Consider the following 17663-nt stretch of genomic DNA (forward strand, 5'->3'; position numbering starts at 1 on the left):
TATTCTGGGTGGATTAATTAGGTTAAACTCCTCTGCTTTAGGGGTGTCTGTTGCACAAAGTGGTATTGTGGGTGGATTAATTAGGTTAAACTCCTCTGCTTTAGGGGTGTCTGTTGCACAAAGTGGTATTGTGGGTGGATTAATTAGGTTAAACTCCTCTGCTTTAGGGGTGTCTGTTGCACAAAGTGGTATTGTGGGTGGATTAATTAGGTTAACTCCTCTGCTTTAGGGGTGTCTGTTGCACAAAGTGGTATTGTGGGTGGATTAATTAGGTTAAGCTCCTCTGCTTTAGGGGTGTCTGTTGCACAAAGTGGTATTGTGGGTGGATTTATTGAGGTTAAACTCCTCTGCTTTAGGGGTGTCTGTTGCACAAAGTGGTATTGGGGTGGATTAATTAGGTTAAACTCCTCTGCTTTAGGGGTGTCTGTTGCACAAAGTGGTATTGTGGGTGGATTAATTAGGTTAAACTCCTCCCCTTTAGGGGTGTCTGTTGCACAAAGTGGTATTGTGGGTGGATTAATTAGGTTAAACTCCTCTGCTTTAGGGGTGTCTGTTGCACAAAGTGGTATTGGGGGTGGATTAATTAGGTTAAACTCCTCTGCTTTAGGGGTGTCTGTTGCACAAAGTGGTATTGTGGGTGGATTAATTAGGTTAAACTCCTCCCCTTTAGGGGTGTCTGTTGCACAAAGTGGTATTGTGGGTGGATTAATTAGGTTAAACTCCTCTGCTTTAGGGGTGTCTGTTGCACAAAGTGGTATTGTGGGTGGATTAATTAGGTTAAGCTCCTCTGCTTTAGGGGTGTCTGTTGCACAAAGTGGTATTGTGGGTGGATTTATTGAGGTTAAACTCCTCTGCTTTAGGGGTGTCTGTTGCACAAAGTGGTATTGTGGGTGGATTAATTAGGTTAAACTCCTCTGCTTTAGGGGTGTCTGTTGCACAAAGTGGTATTGTGGGTGGATTAATTAGGTTAAACTCCTCTGCTTTAGGGGTGTCTGTTGCACAAAGTGGTATTGTGGGTGGATTAATTAGGTTAAACTCCTCCCCTTTAGGGGTGTCTGTTGCACAAAGTGGTATTGTGGGTGGATTAATTAGGTTAAACTCCTCTGCTTTAGGGGTGTCTGTTGCACAAAGTGGTATTGTGGGTGGATTAATTAGGTTAAACTCCTCTGCTTTAGGGGTGTCTGTTGCACAAAGTGGTATTGTGGGTGGATTAATTAGGTTAAACTCCTCTGCTTTAGGGGTGTCTGTTGCACAAAGTGGTATTGTGGGTGGATTAATTAGGTTAAGCTCCTCTGCTTTAGGGGTGTCTGTTGCACAAAGTGGTATTGTGGGTGGATTTATTGAGGTTAAACTCCTCTGCTTTAGGGGTGTCTGTTGCACAAAGTGGTATTGGGGGTGGATTAATTAGGTTAAACTCCTCTGCTTTAGGGGTGTCTGTTGCACAAAGTGGTATTGTGGGTGGATTAATTAGGTTAAACTCCTCTGCTTTAGGGGTGTCTGTTGCACAAAGTGGTATTGGGGGTGGATTAATTAGGTTAAACTCCTCTGCTTTAGGGGTGTCTGTTGCACAAAGTGGTATTGGGGGTGGATTAATTAGGTTAAACTCCTCTGCTTTAGGGGTGTCTGTTGCACAAAGTGGTATTGTGGGTGGATTAATTAGGTTAAACTCCTCCCCTTTAGGGGTGTCTGTTGCACAAAGTGGTATTGTGGGTGGATTAATTAGGTTAAACTCCTCTGCTTTAGGGGTGTCTGTTGCACAAAGTGGTATTGTGGGTGGATTAATTAGGTTAAGCTCCTCTGCTTTAGGGGTGTCTGTTGCACAAAGTGGTATTGTGGGTGGATTTATTGAGGTTAAACTCCTCTGCTTTAGGGGTGTCTGTTGCACAAAGTGGTATTGTGGGTGGATTAATTAGGTTAAACTCCTCTGCTTTAGGGGTGTCTGTTGCACAAAGTGGTATTGTGGGTGGATTAATTAGGTTAAACTCCTCTGCTTTAGGGGTGTCTGTTGCACAAAGTGGTATTGTGGGTGGATTAATTAGGTTAAACTCCTCCCCTTTAGGGGTGTCTGTTGCACAAAGTGGTATTGTGGGTGGATTAATTAGGTTAAACTCCTCTGCTTTAGGGGTGTCTGTTGCACAAAGTGGTATTGTGGGTGGATTAATTAGGTTAAACTCCTCTGCTTTAGGGGTGTCTGTTGCACAAAGTGGTATTGTGGGTGGATTAATTAGGTTAAACTCCTCTGCTTTAGGGGTGTCTGTTGCACAAAGTGGTATTGTGGGTGGATTTATTGAGGTTAAACTCCTCTGCTTTAGGGGTGTCTGTTGCACAAAGTGGTATTGTGGGTGGATTAATTAGGTTAAACTCCCCTGCTTTAGGGGTATCGGCTGCACAAAGTGGTATTGTGGGTGGATTTATTGGGGTGAAAAGTTGTATTGTGTTTACAACGTTGTATACAACTTTGTGCAGTAAACACCCCTAAAGCGGAGGAGGATATGTTGGGGTATGTGGGTGAATAAATGTTCAATAAGGAAACACAATTGACAGACAGTCTGATATCTATCTAATTGTGGAGCTGTATAGTCACTATGGATTGGACAATATATTGAGGAATCTAGTAAAGAGAGAGGATAGTTTAAAGGGATCCCTCCTTCTATTCTTGAAAGTAATCACTGATATGCCATGACTATATTTGTGAAAACTATGTAATTCAGTGGTTCTGTGATTACTTCAATGAAGGGAGAAAGGAAAGATGCATTTCAAACACATTTTCCGAATAGGTCCAGGAATTCTCAAAACTCACTAGGCATTTCACTGCAGGGTCTACACCTGTTGTATTCAGCATTTCACTGCAGGGTCTACACCTGTTGTATTCAGCATTTCACTGCAGGGTCTACACCTGTTGTATTCGGCGCATGTGACAAATACAATTTGATTTGATCAAATTCATCCGTCACCTTGTCTGGTGTTGCCGGGTGGAATTTCAGGTCATGGTCACAGGGATAAGTAGCGTTCCCCGTGACTCTCACCAAGAATCCTGTGCTGTCATGTTCCAAACTCTCCACAGACCAAATTAGACTGTGTGTGTGTGTGAGTGAGAGAGCATGCGCGCATGTGTGTGATTCGCAGTTGTGTGTGCCTGTGTGTTTGCTGCCGATTGTGTACAGCATGTATGAAGTTGCGCTCATAGACAAGTTATGCAATCTAACAGATGGGAATGTGTGACCAAGGATTCTTCCGCTCTTTTTTAGTCTTTCTCTGCTTCTCTTTCCATTTTTAACCCCCCAGCTGAAATACAAGAAGGACCTGAATAAGATGAAGGGCTCATCCCACTTCCACAACCTGACAAGTGAGGACAACCTGGCCCTGAAGAGCGCCCGCAAAATCAACAAGATCGTCAGTGAGGTGAGATAGACCTGAGAAATGAGAGCAAAAAATGGGGGCAAAAAGATGGAAAGGTTGTGGGCAGAGGAGGGACCAAGTCATTTTTTTTCAAGTTTCAAGTCCCAAACTTTGAGTTTCGAGTCCTAAACAAGTCATAATGTGCTCTTCACCAAATGTAATACCATTTCATATTTTAACAAGCGTAATAATTAGTGTATTACATTTACGCAAATCATGAATGCTTTAAAATATATATATTTATTACTTTCCAAATAAACATTATATTTCCATGAGAAAGACCCCCGCTATGGGGCACAATCGGGCGATGTAGGCTTGTACACAATCGCCCAACCTTCTCTCTCACACACAGCAGTAACATCAGCCAGTTATAGCTCAATCTTGGGTGCAATGATCACGCTCCCGCACTGACTGACTGTGTGGAGGCTCGTTGACTTAATATTACGTTAGCCTACACGCTACACAAGCAAACTTATATATAGCTGTCGGCTATATTGGCCACGACTTACCGTTCTTTGTGCAGCTTCAAATGTCAACAAAGTTGGAAGTTGTTGCGCCTCCGTCTGTCATTTTCTTCCCGCATCTTTTGCAAGTTGCAATCGTTTTTTGTTGAGTACAGCGTAGTCTTTATATCTGAAAATAATCATTTTGGGTATCATCTTTCCAAGGGCTCCGACTGAATTCACCCACCGACGTTCCGGTGCACTGCCACTCTCAACTTTTTCTCAGCTGGCACAATTTGATTGGCTGCTGTCCGATTCAAACTGTAATCCGTTAAATGAAGAGCTGATGAGCTGCACACTTTTTTTAATAGCATCATTTTAATATTTGGGCTTGGGGAGGGTATCAAGTCAGGTCGAGTCAAAAGGCTCAAGTCCAAGTTAAGTCAAGAGTCATTGGTGTTAAAGTCAAAGTCGAGTTGCAAGTCATCATATTTGTGACTCGAGTCCAAGTCATGTGACTCTAGTCCACACCTCTGGTTGTGGGTATATAAATGTAGTGCACACCTCTGGTTGTGGGTATATAAATGTAGTGCACACCTCTGGTTGTGGGTATATAAATGTAGTGCACACCTCTGGTTGTGGGTATATAAATGTAGTGCACACCTCTGGTTGTGGGTATATAAATGTAGTGCACACCTCTGGTTGTGGGTATATAAATGTAGTGCACACCTCTGGTTGTGGGTATATAAATGTAGTGCACACCTCTGGTTGTGGGTATATAAATGTAGTGCACACCTCTGGTTGTGGGTATATAAATGTAGTGCACACCTCTGGTTGTGGGTATATAAATGTAGTGCACACCTCTGGTTGTGGGCATATAAATGTAGTGCACACCTCTGGTTGTGGGCATATAAATGTAGTGCACACCTCTGGTTATGGGTATATAAATGTAGTCCACACCTCTGGTTGTGGGTATATAAATGTAGTGCACACCTCTGGTTGTGGGTATATAAATGTAGTGCACACCTCTGGTTGTGGGTATATAAATGTAGTCCACACCTCTGGTTGTGGGCATATAAATGTAGTGCACACCTCTGGTTGTGGGCATATAAATGTAGTCCACACCTCTGGTTGTGGGTATATAAATGTAGTCCACACCTCTGGTTGTGGGTATATAAATGTAGTGCACACCTCTGGTTGTGGGTATATAAATGTAGTGCACACCTCTGGTTGTGGGCATATAAATGTAGTGCACACCTCTGGTTGTGGGTATATAAATGTAGTGCACACCTCTGGTTGTGGGTATATAAATGTAGTGCACACCTCTGGTTGTGGGTATATAAATGTAGTGCACACCTCTGGTTGTGGGTATATAAATGTAGTGCACACCTCTGGTTGTGGGTATATAAATGTAGTGCACACCTCTGGTTGTGGGTATATAAATGTAGTGCACACCTCTGGTTGTGGGTATATAAATGTAGTGCACACCTCTGGTTGTGGGTATATAAATGTAGTGCACACCTCTGGTTGTGGGTATATAAATGTAGTGCACACCTCTGGTTGTGGGTATATAAATGTAGTCCACACCTCTGGTTGTGGGTATATAAATGTAGTGCACACCTCTGGTTGTGGGCATATAAATGTAGTGCACACCTCTGGTTGTGGGTATATAAATGTAGTGCACACCTCTGGTTATGGGTATATAAATGTAGTGCACACCTCTGGTTGTGGGTATATAAATATAGTGCACACCTCTGGTTGTGGGTATATAAATGTAGTGCACACCTCTGGTTGTGGGTATATAAATGTAGTCCACACCTCTGGTTGTGGGTATATAAATGTAGTGCACACCTCTGGTTGTGGGTATATAAATGTAGTGCACACCTCTGGTTGTGGGTATATAAATGTAGTGCACACCTCTGGTTGTGGGTATATAAATGTAGTGCACACCTCTGGTTGTGGGTATATAAATGTAGTCCACACCTCTGGTTGTGGGTATATAAATGTAGTCCACACCTCTGGTTGTGGGTATATAAATGTAGTGCACACCTCTGGTTGTGGGTATATAAATGTAGTGCACACCTCTGGTTGTGGGTATATAAATGTAGTGCACACCTCTGGTTGTGGGTATATAAATGTAGTCCACACCTCTGGTTGTGGGTATATAAATGTAGTGCACACCTCTGGTTGTGGGTATATAAATGTAGTGCACACCTCTGGTTATGGGTATATAAATGTAGTGCACACCTCTGGTTATGGGTATATAAATGTAGTGCACACCTCTGGTTATGGGTATATAAATGTAGTGCACACCTCTGGTTGTGGGTATATAAATGTAGTGCACACCTCTGGTTATGGGTATATAAATGTAGTGCACACCTCTGGTTATGGGTATATAAATGTAGTGCACACCTCTGGTTATGGGTATATAAATGTAGTGCACACCTCTGGTTGTGGGTATATAAATGTAGTGCACACCTCTGGTTATGGGTATATAAATGTAGTGCACACCTCTGGTTGTGGGTATATAAATGTAGTGCACACCTCTGGTTATGGGTATATAAATGTAGTGCACACCTCTGGTTGTGGGTATATAAATGTAGTGCACACCTCTGGTTATGGGTATATAAATGTAGTGCACACCTCTGGTTGTGGGTATATAAATGTAGTCCACACCTCTGGTTGTGGGTATATAAATGTAGTCCACACCTCTGGTTGTGGGTATATAAATGTAGTGCACACCTCTGGTTATGGGTATATAAATGTAGTCCACACCTCTGGTTGTGGGTATATAAATGTAGTGCACACCTCTGGTTATGGGTATATAAATGTAGTGCACACCTCTGGTTGTGGGCATATAAATGTAGTCCACACCTCTGGTTGTGGGTATATAAATGTAGTGCACACCTCTGGTTATGGGTATATAAATGTAGTGCACACCTCTGGTTATGGGTATATAAATGTAGTCCACACCTCTGGTTATGGGTATATAAATGTAGTCCACACCTCTGGTTATGGGTATATAAATGTAGTCCACACCTCTGGTTATGGGTATATAAATGTAGTGCACACCTCTGGTTATGGGTATATAAATGTAGTCCACACCTCTGGTTGTGGGCATATAAATGTAGTCCACACCTCTGGTTGTGGGTATATAAATGTAGTGCACACCTCTGGTTATGGGTATATAAATGTAGTCCACACCTCTGGTTATGGGTATATAAATGTAGTGCACACCTCTGGTTATGGGTATATAAATGTAGTCCACACCTCTGGTTATGGGTATATAAATGTAGTCCACACCTCTGGTTATGGGTATATAAATGTAGTCCACACCTCTGGTTATGGGTATATAAATGTAGTGCACACCTCTGGTTATGGGTATATAAATGTAGTCCACACCTCTGGTTGTGGGTATATAAATGTAGTCCACACCTCTGGTTGTGGGTATATAAATGTAGTGCACACCTCTGGTTGTGGGTATATAAATGTAGTCCACACCTCTGGTTATGGGTATATAAATGTAGTCCACACCTCTGGTTGTGGGTATATAAATGTAGTCCACACCTCTGGTTGTGGGTATATAAATGTAGTCCACACCTCTGGTTGTGTGTATATAAATGTAGTCCACACCTCTGGTTGTGGGTATATAAATGTAGTCCACACCTCTGGTTGTGGGTATATAAATGTAGTCCACACCTCTGGTTGTGGGTATATAAATGTAGGGCACACCTCTGGTTGTGGGTATATAAATGTAGTGCACACCTGGTTGTGGGCATATAAATGTAGTGCACACCTCTGGTTGTGGGTATATAAATGTAGTGCACACCTCTGGTTGTGGGTATATAAATGTAGTGCACACCTCTGGTTGTGGGTATATAAATGTAGTCCACACCTCTGGTTATGGGTATATAAATGTAGTCCACACCTCTGGTTATGGGTATATAAATGTAGTCCACACCTCTGGTTATGGGTATATAAATGTAGTCCACACCTCTGGTTATGGGTATATAAATGTAGTGCACACCTCTGGTTATGGGTATATAAATGTAGTCCACACCTCTGGTTGTGGGCATATAAATGTAGTCCACACCTCTGGTTGTGGGTATATAAATGTAGTGCACACCTCTGGTTGTGGGTATATAAATGTAGTGCACACCTCTGGTTGTGGGTATATAAATGTAGTCCACACCTCTGGTTATGGGTATATAAATGTAGTGCACACCTCTGGTTATGGGTATATAAATGTAGTCCACACCTCTGGTTATGGGTATATAAATGTAGTCCACACCTCTGGTTGTGGGTATATAAATGTAGTGCACACCTCTGGTTGTGGGTATATAAATGTAGTGCACACCTCTGGTTGTGGGTATATAAATGTAGTCCACACCTCTGGTTGTGGGTATATAAATGTAGTCCACACCTCTGGTTATGGGTATATAAATGTAGTGCACACCTCTGGTTATGGGTATATAAATGTTGTCCACACCTCTGGTTATGGGTATATAAATGTAGTCCACACCTCTGGTTGTGGGTATATAAATGTAGTCCACACCTCTGGTTGTGGGTATATAAATGTAGTCCACACCTCTGGTTATGGGTATATAAATGTAGTGCACACCTCTGGTTATGGGTATATAAATGTAGTGCACACCTCTGGTTGTGGGTATATAAATGTAGTCCACACCTCTGGTTGTGGGTATATAAATGTAGTGCACACCTCTGGTTGTGGGTATATAAATGTAGTGCACACCTCTGGTTGTGGGTATATAAATGTAGTCCACACCTCTGGTTGTGGGTATATAAATGTAGTCCACACCTCTGGTTATGGGTATATAAATGTAGTGCACACCTCTGGTTATGGGTATATAAATGTTGTCCACACCTCTGGTTATGGGTATATAAATGTAGTCCACACCTCTGGTTGTGGGTATATAAATGTAGTCCACACCACGAACAATGAAGATAAAAAAGAAACAGAAGAGGACAAAATAATAACAAAAGTCCACTTATTTGCATTGCCATGTTCCACAATCATTTACATAGTGTGATGTCCGCTCGGCCCTATGGACTTAACTTAGCTCCACGGGCAGGGAAAGGTCATTCAATGTCTTTGAGCACGTTGATAAATGCAACACGTTAGTTGGAGCATCTATTCTGAACCATTTCTCCTCTTTAAATCATCTCAACAAATTCTTCTGTGGAGGTCAATGGTCAGGAAAGTCTCTGCAGGGGGCAGATTTATACAGTGACATCATCCATGCACATTCCTTAGAGGTTAAGCTTAGGGCGTCAGGATCGAGCTCAGAGACACATTTGGGTTTCAAGTTTGCCTAATTGTCTGTTTGACTGTGATGGAACACCTATTGTAATGTGTGCTCTGTTTTCTCCCTGGCAGGTTGAGTACAAGAAGGACCTTGAGAACACTAAAGGCCACAGCATCAACTACTGTGAGACGCCCCAGTACAAGAATGCATCTAAGGCTGCCAAGTTCAGCAGTGATGTGAGGAATGCATGAACAACACGGCAGATGCATTTGCAAAGATGCTTTCATATGGTGTTGCTACTACATTAGTTTAAGCACTAGCTAAGCATTGCCAAAGTGTCATAGTTTAAGATTTAAACGCAAAAATAGATTGGCGAGTATGGAGTATGGGGAATGAGTATGTAATAGATGCTAGAATGGTTCGTAAATGGAAACATATAACCAAATCCTCTAAATAGCAGATGTGAGCTAGTTAGCACTAGTAACCATCGTGGGTGATGAGACCTGAAGTTGTGTCGTCCTTGCACAAACCTAGACCATGGTTTTGATAGTGGTAGGCACGCTAGCTTTGGGAGCACAACGTGTCATTGTGGATGGTGGTTCTGCCGGAAAGGCACGGAACTCATACATCACAAATATTTTTATTTTATCCTTATTTTCCAAGGTAAGTTGACTGAGAACACATTATCATTTACAGCAACGACCTGGGGAACAGGGGAGAGAAGGGGGGATGAATGAGCCTTTTGGAAGCTGGGAATGATTAGGTGGCCATGATGGTATGAGGGTAGGGCTGTGGAGGTCACAACAATTTGTCAGCTGGTGATTGTCAAGCAAATAACTGCCGGTCTCACAGTAATTGACAGGTTATTAACATAAACACATTTAGCATCTCCTAGTTCCACGCACAGCCTAAAAGCCACTGATGCAGACCTTTGGAACTTCTACATTTTAAAAAGTATAATAAATGCATCTAATATAGCCTACACCATCACAATAAATCCATGATATATTTTAGACAGGTCTAAAGAAACATGATATGAAGAAAATATAGTCTATTTCAGAAGAACAGAATAGCATACACTGAGTTGTCCTTATGTTAGGCCCTGAACTGGCTGTGCCAAATGGAATACAATTTAACATAGCTGAATAAAATAGAAAGGATATTTTCTCCAAACAATTTGAGTGTGCGCACATGTGGCTATTCTGTGTTGAGCGGTTAACAAAGAAACAGGCACTCCTATATGCTTATTTTAGAGTTATGTAACTTTAGTTGGGCTATATGTTTTGATTTTTAATACATTCTAAGGCTACAATACCCCATAATGACAAAGGAAAAAGGTTTAGACATTTTTGCAAATGTATGAAAAATTAAAAACTGAAATATCACATTTTAGTATTCAGACCCTTTACTCAGTACTTTGCTGAAGCAACTTTGGCAGTGATTACAGCCTCGAGTCTTCTTGGGTATGACGCTACAAGCTTGGCACACCTGTACTTGGGAAGGTTCTCCCATTCTTCTCTGCAGATCCTCTCAAGTTCTGTCAGGTTGGACGGGGAGCGTCGCTGAACAGCTACTTTCAGGTCTCTCCAGAGATGTTCGATCGGGTTCAAGTCCGGGCTCTGGCTGGGTCACTCAAGCATATTCAGAGACTTGTCTTGAAGCCACTCCTGCATTGTCTTGGCTGTGTGGTTAGGGTCGTTGTCCTGTTGGAAGGTGAGCCTTTACCCCAGGAGCTCTGTCAGAGTGACAGAGTGACAGTCACCTCCCTGACCAAGGCCCTTCTCCCCTGATTGCTCAGTTTGGCCTGGCAGCCAGCTCTAAGAAGAGTCTTGGTGGTTCCAAACCTCTTCCATTTAAGAATGATGGATTCCACTGTGTTCTTGGGGACATTCCCTGCTCCAGAAATGTTTTGGTACCCTTCCCCAGATCTGTGCCTCGACACAATCATATCTCGGAGCTCAACGGACAATTCCTTCGACCTTATGGCTTGGTTTTTGCTCTAACATGCACTGTCAACCGTGGGACCTTTTTATAGACAGGTGTGTGCCTTTCCCAATCATGTCCAATCAATTGAATTTACCACAGGTGGACTCTCAAGGATGATCCATGGAAACAGGATGCATCTGAGCTCAATTTAGAGTCTCATGGCCTAGAGTCTGAAAACTTATGTAAATTATTTTAGTTTTTAAATGTTTATACATTTGCAGAAAGGTTTTCGCTTTGTCATTATGGGTATTGTGTGTAGATTGATGAGGAAGTTTTTAATTTAATCAAGGTGTCTGAATATTTTCCAAAGGCACTGAATATTCCAAACGTAGTCTGGGACAGTTGTGGGATGCGATAGATCCCAAATCAATACAACCACTAGCAGCAAAAAAAAACTGTTTTAAGCAATGAGCCTGACGCAATAGATCAGAACATTTAGCTTAAAATGCTGATGAACTATTAGGCTATTTCTTCACATGTAAAGCGGATTATTGTGCATAATTTTAAGAAGTTGTTTGTCCACTTTAGTGTTTTGATACTATGGGCTAGGCTACATAAGGTGTGTGACTATGATTTGAAAAACTAGGAAAAAAATCATGCCTGTTTCTTGCCTTAAACTGGGCATCATTCACAAGTGATAATATATCATTAATAAGTGATAGGCTAATATTGTCAACCATCAAACTATTCTTGATTCAATCTTGTTTTTTCATGTACTGTAGTAAATAATATATGTGTGAAATTTGTTTTGCACCTGTCTCAAAACAGTGGCAGGGGGAAAAAATATACACTTAAGATGTAGATGTCCTAACCGACTTGCCAAAACTATAGTTTGCCCTCTGACGAACCATCCCCGACTGAGTCTTTAATACCAATATGTTTCAAGCAGACCACCATAGTCCCTGTGCCCAAGAACACTAAGGTAACCTGCCTAAATGACTACTGACCCATAGCACTCATGTCTGTAGCCATGAAGTGCTTTGAAAGGCTGGTCATGGCTCACATCAACACCATTATCCCAGAAACCGTAGACCCACTCCAATTTGCATACCGCCCCAACAGATCCACAGATGATGCAATCTCTATTGCACTCCACACTTCCCTTTCCCACCTGGACAAAAGGAACACCTATGTGAGAATGCTATTCATTGACTACAGCTCAGCGTTCAACACCATAGTGCCCTCAAAGCTCATCAATAAGCTCTCTCTGGAAGGTAACAACACATCCGCCACACTGATCCTCAACACAGAGGCCCCTCAGGGGTGCGTGCTCAGCCCCCTCCTGTACTCCCTGTTCACTCATGACTGCATGGCCAGGCACGACTCCCACACCATCACTTATTTTGCCGATGACACAACAGTAGTAGGCCTGATCACCGACAACGACGAGACAGCCAGAGACCTGGCCGTGTGGTGCCAGGAAAACAACCTCTCCCTCAACGTGATCAAGACAAAGGAGATGATTGTGGACTACGGGAAAAAGAGGACCGAGCACGCCCCCATTCTCATCGACGGGGCTGCAGTGGAGCAGGTTGAGAGCTTCAAGTTCCTTGGTGTCCACATCACCAACAAACTAACATGGTCCAAGCACACCAAGATAGTCGTGAAGAGGGCACGACAAGGCCTATTCCCCCTCAGGAAAGTAAAATGATTTGGCATGGGTCCTCAGATCCTCAAAAGATTCTACAGCTGCAACATCGAGGGCATCACTGCCTGGTATGGCAACTGCTCGGCCTCCGACCGCAAGGCACTACAGAGGGTAGAGCGAATGGGGCCAAGTACATCACTGGGGCCAAGCTCAGTGCCATCCAGGACATCTACACCAGACAGTGTCAGAGGAAGGTCCTAAAAATGGTCAAATACTCCAGCCATCCTAGTCATAGATCGTTCTCTCTGCTACCACATGGCAAGTGATACCATAGCGCCAAGTCTAGTTCTAAGAGGCTTCTAAACAGCTTTTACCTCCAAGCCATAAGACTCCTCAACACCTAATCAAATGGCTATCCAGACTATTTGCATCCCCCCCTCTTTTACATCACTGCTACTCTATGTTGTTATCATCTATGCATAGTTACTTCAATAACTGTGCCCACATGTACATATTTCCTCAACCAACTGGTGTCCCCGCACATTGACTGTACTTTTCTGTATTTTATTGCTGCTCATTAATTATTTTTTACTTTTATTTCTTATTCTTTTCCATATATATATATATATTTAATATACTGTATATATTAACTGCATTGTTGGTTAGGTGACTGTAAGTCAGCATTTCACTGTAAGGTCTACACCTGTTGTATTCAGCATTTAACTGTAAGGTCTACTACACCTGTTGTATTCAGCATTTAACTGCAAGGTCTACACCTGTTGTATTCAGCGCATGTGACTAACAAAATTAGATTTGATTTGATTTGTTTGGGCCAAATATAGGCCGGTCCGGTATGGACTTCTGTGGACGTTGAAATCAATGCTGGTCCAGACCAAAAATAAAAAATAAATTTAAAAAACACTGGTCCGGACAGAAAAAAAAGACGTTTATGGATGTCGCCCTATTCTCAGTGGGGTCAAAGAGTGACATTTTATATTTTCCTACAGAACAAGTACAAGGAGAAGTATACCAACCACATGAAAGGGCACTATGAAGGCTCTGAGATGGACAAGAATGCTGTACACGCTATGAACGTCAGAAAGCTGGCAAGCAATGTAAGACTTTCTTTGTTTTTACTCTGAACTAATACACTACATGACCAAAAGTATGTGGACACCTGCTCGTCGAACATCTCATTCTAAAATCATGGGCATTAATATGAAGTTGGTCCCCCCTTTCCTACTATAACAGCCTACACGCTTCTGGGAAGGCTTTCCACTGGATGTTGGAACATTACTGCAGAGACTTACTTCCATTTAGCCACAAGAGCATTAGTGAGCTCGGGCACTGGAAAAGTTAAGGTAGATGTACAATTTTAAAAACATTACAATACATTCATTTCAGAATTCACTAAGTGTGTGCCCTCAGGCCCATACTCCACAAGCACATATCTACAACACAAAATCCATCTGTACTTGTGTACTTATATGTATGTTATCGTGTGTGTATGCATGTTTGTGTTGCTTTACAGTCCCCACTGTTCCATAAGGTGTATTTTGATCTGGTTTTAGAATCTGATTCGACTGCCTGCATCAGTTACCTGATGTGGAATAGAGTTCCATGTACTCATAGCTCTATGTAGTACTGTGTGCCTCCCATAGTCTGTTCTGGACTTGGGGACTGTGAAGAGACCTCTGGTGGCATGTCTTGTGGGGTATGCATGGGTGTCTGAGCTGTGTGCTAGTATTTTAAACAGAGCTTGGTTCTTTCAACATGTCAATACCTCTCATAAATACAAGTAGTGATTAAGTTAATCTCTCCTCTACTTTGAGCCAGGAGAGATTGACATGTAAATTATTAATGTTTGATCTCTGTGTACATCCAAGGGACAGCCGTGCTGCCCTGTTCTGAGCCTATTGCAATCTTTGTGGCACCTGACCACACGACTGAACAGTAGTCCAGGTGTGACAAAACTAGAGCCTGTAGGACCTGCCTTGTTGATAGTGCTGTTAAGAATGCAGAGCAGTGCTTTATTATGGACAGACTTCTCCCCATCTTAGCTACTGGGTTTTGACCATGAGAGTTTACAATCCAGGGTTACTCCAAGCAGTTTAGTCACCTCAACTTGCTCAATTTCCACATTACTTATTAGAATATTTAGTTGATGTTTAGGCTTGAGGGAATGATGCCAGCTGTAAAGGTCAGGGCTCTGTGTTGGCCAGTAAAGGTCCGGGCTCTGTGTATGCCGGTCAAGTTCTTCCACACCAATCTCAACAAACCATTTCTGTACGGACCTCACCTTGTTGTTGGGGGAATTGTCATGCTGAAAAAGGAAAGGGCCTCCCCCAAAGTTGGAAGCACAGAATCGTCTAGAATGTCATTGTATGCTGTAGCGTTAAGATTTCCCTTCACTTGAACTAAGGGGCCTAGCCCGAACCATGAAAATTAGCCCCAGACATGTATTCATCCTCCACCAAACTTTACAGTTGGTACTATGCATTTTGGCAGGTAGCGTTCTCCTGGCATCCGCCAAACCCAGATTTGTCCGTCAGACTGTCAGATGGTGAAGCATGATTCATCACTCTAGAAAACACGTTTACCTTAGTAATTAAGTTACTTAATAATATATTCTTTGTATCAATAACTGTAGCATGTGGTATCTATTTAAACAGTCTACCATGTATTAAAACAGTCTTTTTAAAATATTTTTATCCAGTGCCTTCAGAAAGTATTCTTACCCCTTGACTTATTCCACATTGTTGTGTTACAGCCTAAATTCAAAATGGATTAAATCAAAAAAAAATCTCACCCATCTACACACAATACCACATATTGACAAAGTGAAAACATTCTTCCAAATGTATTGCAAATGTAATACAGAAATATCTAATTTACATAACAATTCCCACCCCTGAGTAAATCCTTTGTCGAAGCACACTTGATGCAGCCAGGCACCATGCTTGAAAATATTAAGAGTGGTACTCAGTGATGTGTTGTGTTGGATTTGCCCTGCACATAACGCTTTGTATTCAGGACAAAAAAGTCAATTTCTTTGACAGATTTTTTGCAGTAATACTTAAGTGCCTTGTTGCAAACAAAATGAATGTTTTGGGATATTTTTTATTCTGTACAGTCTTCCTTCTTTTCACTCTGTCATTTAGGTTAGTATTGTGGAGTAACTACAATGATGTTTATCCCTCCTCAGTTTTCTCCAATCACAGCAATTAAACTCTATTGCTGTTTTAAAATCAGTACTGGCATCATGGTGAAATGCCTGAGCAGTTTGCTTCCTCTCTGGGATCTGAGTTAGGAAGGAAAGCCTGTATTTTTGTAGTGATTGATACACAATACAAGCCTAATTAATAACTTCACCCACTCATCGCTCAAAGGCATATTCAGTGTATTTTTATCTCACATATCTATCAATCGGTGCCCTTCTTTGCGAAGCATTGAATAACCATCCTGGTATTTGTGCTTGAATCTGTGCTTGAAATTCACTGTTCGATTGAGGGACCTTACAGATGATTGTATATGTGGGGTACAGAGATGGGGAAGTCATAAAAAAATAATGTTAACAACCTTTGAATGATTCCATGCAACTTACAGTTGCATGGACGTCAGAAGTTTACATACACTTAGGTTGGAGTCATTAAAACTCGTTTTTCAACCACTCCACAAATGTCTTGTTTACAAACTATATTTTTGACAAGTCGGTTAGGACATCTACTTTGTGCATGAAACAAGTAATTTTTCCAACAATTGTTTACAGATAGATTATTTAACTTATAATTCATTGTATCACAATTGGAATGATGGAAGTACAATTGAAGTTGGAAGTTTTCATACACTTAGGTTGGAGCCATTAAAACTCATTTTTCAACCACTCCACACATTTCTTCACTTGTTCAAACTATAGTTTGGCAATTGTTTACAGACAGATTATTTCACCTATAATTCACTGTATCACAATTCCAGTGGGTCAAAAGTTTACATACACTAAGTTGAATGTGCCTTGAAACAGCTTGGAAAATTCCATTAAATGATGTCATGACTTTAGAAGCTTCTGATAGGCTGATAGGCTTATTGACATAATTTGAGTCAATTGGAGATGTACCTGTGGATGTATTTCAAGGCCTACCTTCAAACTCAGTGCCTCTTTGCTTGACATCATGGGAAAATCAAAAGAAATCAGCCAAGACCTCAGATTTCTTTTTGTAGAACTCCACAAGTCTGGTTCATCCTTGGGAGCAATTTCCAAACGCCTGAAGGTACGACATTCATCTGTACAAACAATAGTACGCAAGTATAAACACCATGGGACCACACAGCCGTCATACCGCTCAGGAAGGAATGCGTTCTGTCTCCTAGAGATGAACGTACTTTGGTGCGAAAAGTGCAAATCAATCCAGAACAACAGCAAAGGACCTTGTGAAGATGCTGAAGGAAACAGGTACAACAGTATCTCTATCCACAGTAAAACGAGTCCTATATCGACATAACCTGAAAGGCCACTCAGCAAGGAAGAAGCCACTGCTCCAAAACCGCCATAAAAAACAGACTACGGTTTGTAACTGCACATGGGGACAAAGATCGTACTTTTTGGAGAAATGTCCTCTGGTCTGATGAAACAAAAACATAACTTTTTGGCCATAATGACCATTGTTATGTTTGGAGGAAAAAGGGGGATGCTTGCAAGCCGAAGAACACCATCCCAACCGTGAAGAACAGGGGTGGCAGTATCATGTTGTGGGGGTGCTTTGCTGCAGGAGGGACTGGTGCACTTCACAAAATAGATGGCATCATGAGGTAAATTATGTGGATATATTGAAGCAACAGCTCAAGACATCCGTCAGGAAGTTAAAGCTTGGTCGCACATGTGTCTTCCAAATGGACAATGACCCCAAGCATACTTCCAAAGTAGTTTAAATATGGCTTAAGGCCAACAAAGTCAAGGTATTGGAGTGGCCATCACAAAGCCCT

General features: G+C 41.8%; 1 protein-coding gene across 3 annotated transcripts in view; it reads left to right on the forward strand.

The window, feature by feature from the left end:
• Positions 1 to 17663, forward strand: part of nrap (nebulin-related anchoring protein) — a 120228-nt gene that overhangs the window by 17867 nt on the left and 84698 nt on the right. For all 3 annotated transcript variants that reach the window (XM_031805003.1, XM_031805004.1, XM_031805005.1), the window contains 3 exons: positions 3286 to 3402; positions 9241 to 9345; positions 13691 to 13798. In XM_031805003.1, coding sequence (XP_031660863.1) covers positions 3286 to 3402; positions 9241 to 9345; positions 13691 to 13798 — 330 coding nt within the window. The remainder of the gene's footprint in view (positions 1 to 3285; positions 3403 to 9240; positions 9346 to 13690; positions 13799 to 17663) is intronic.

Source organism: Oncorhynchus kisutch, linkage group LG25 (assembly GCF_002021735.2).
Source record: "Oncorhynchus kisutch isolate 150728-3 linkage group LG25, Okis_V2, whole genome shotgun sequence".
NCBI lineage: Eukaryota > Metazoa > Chordata > Actinopteri > Salmoniformes > Salmonidae > Oncorhynchus > Oncorhynchus kisutch.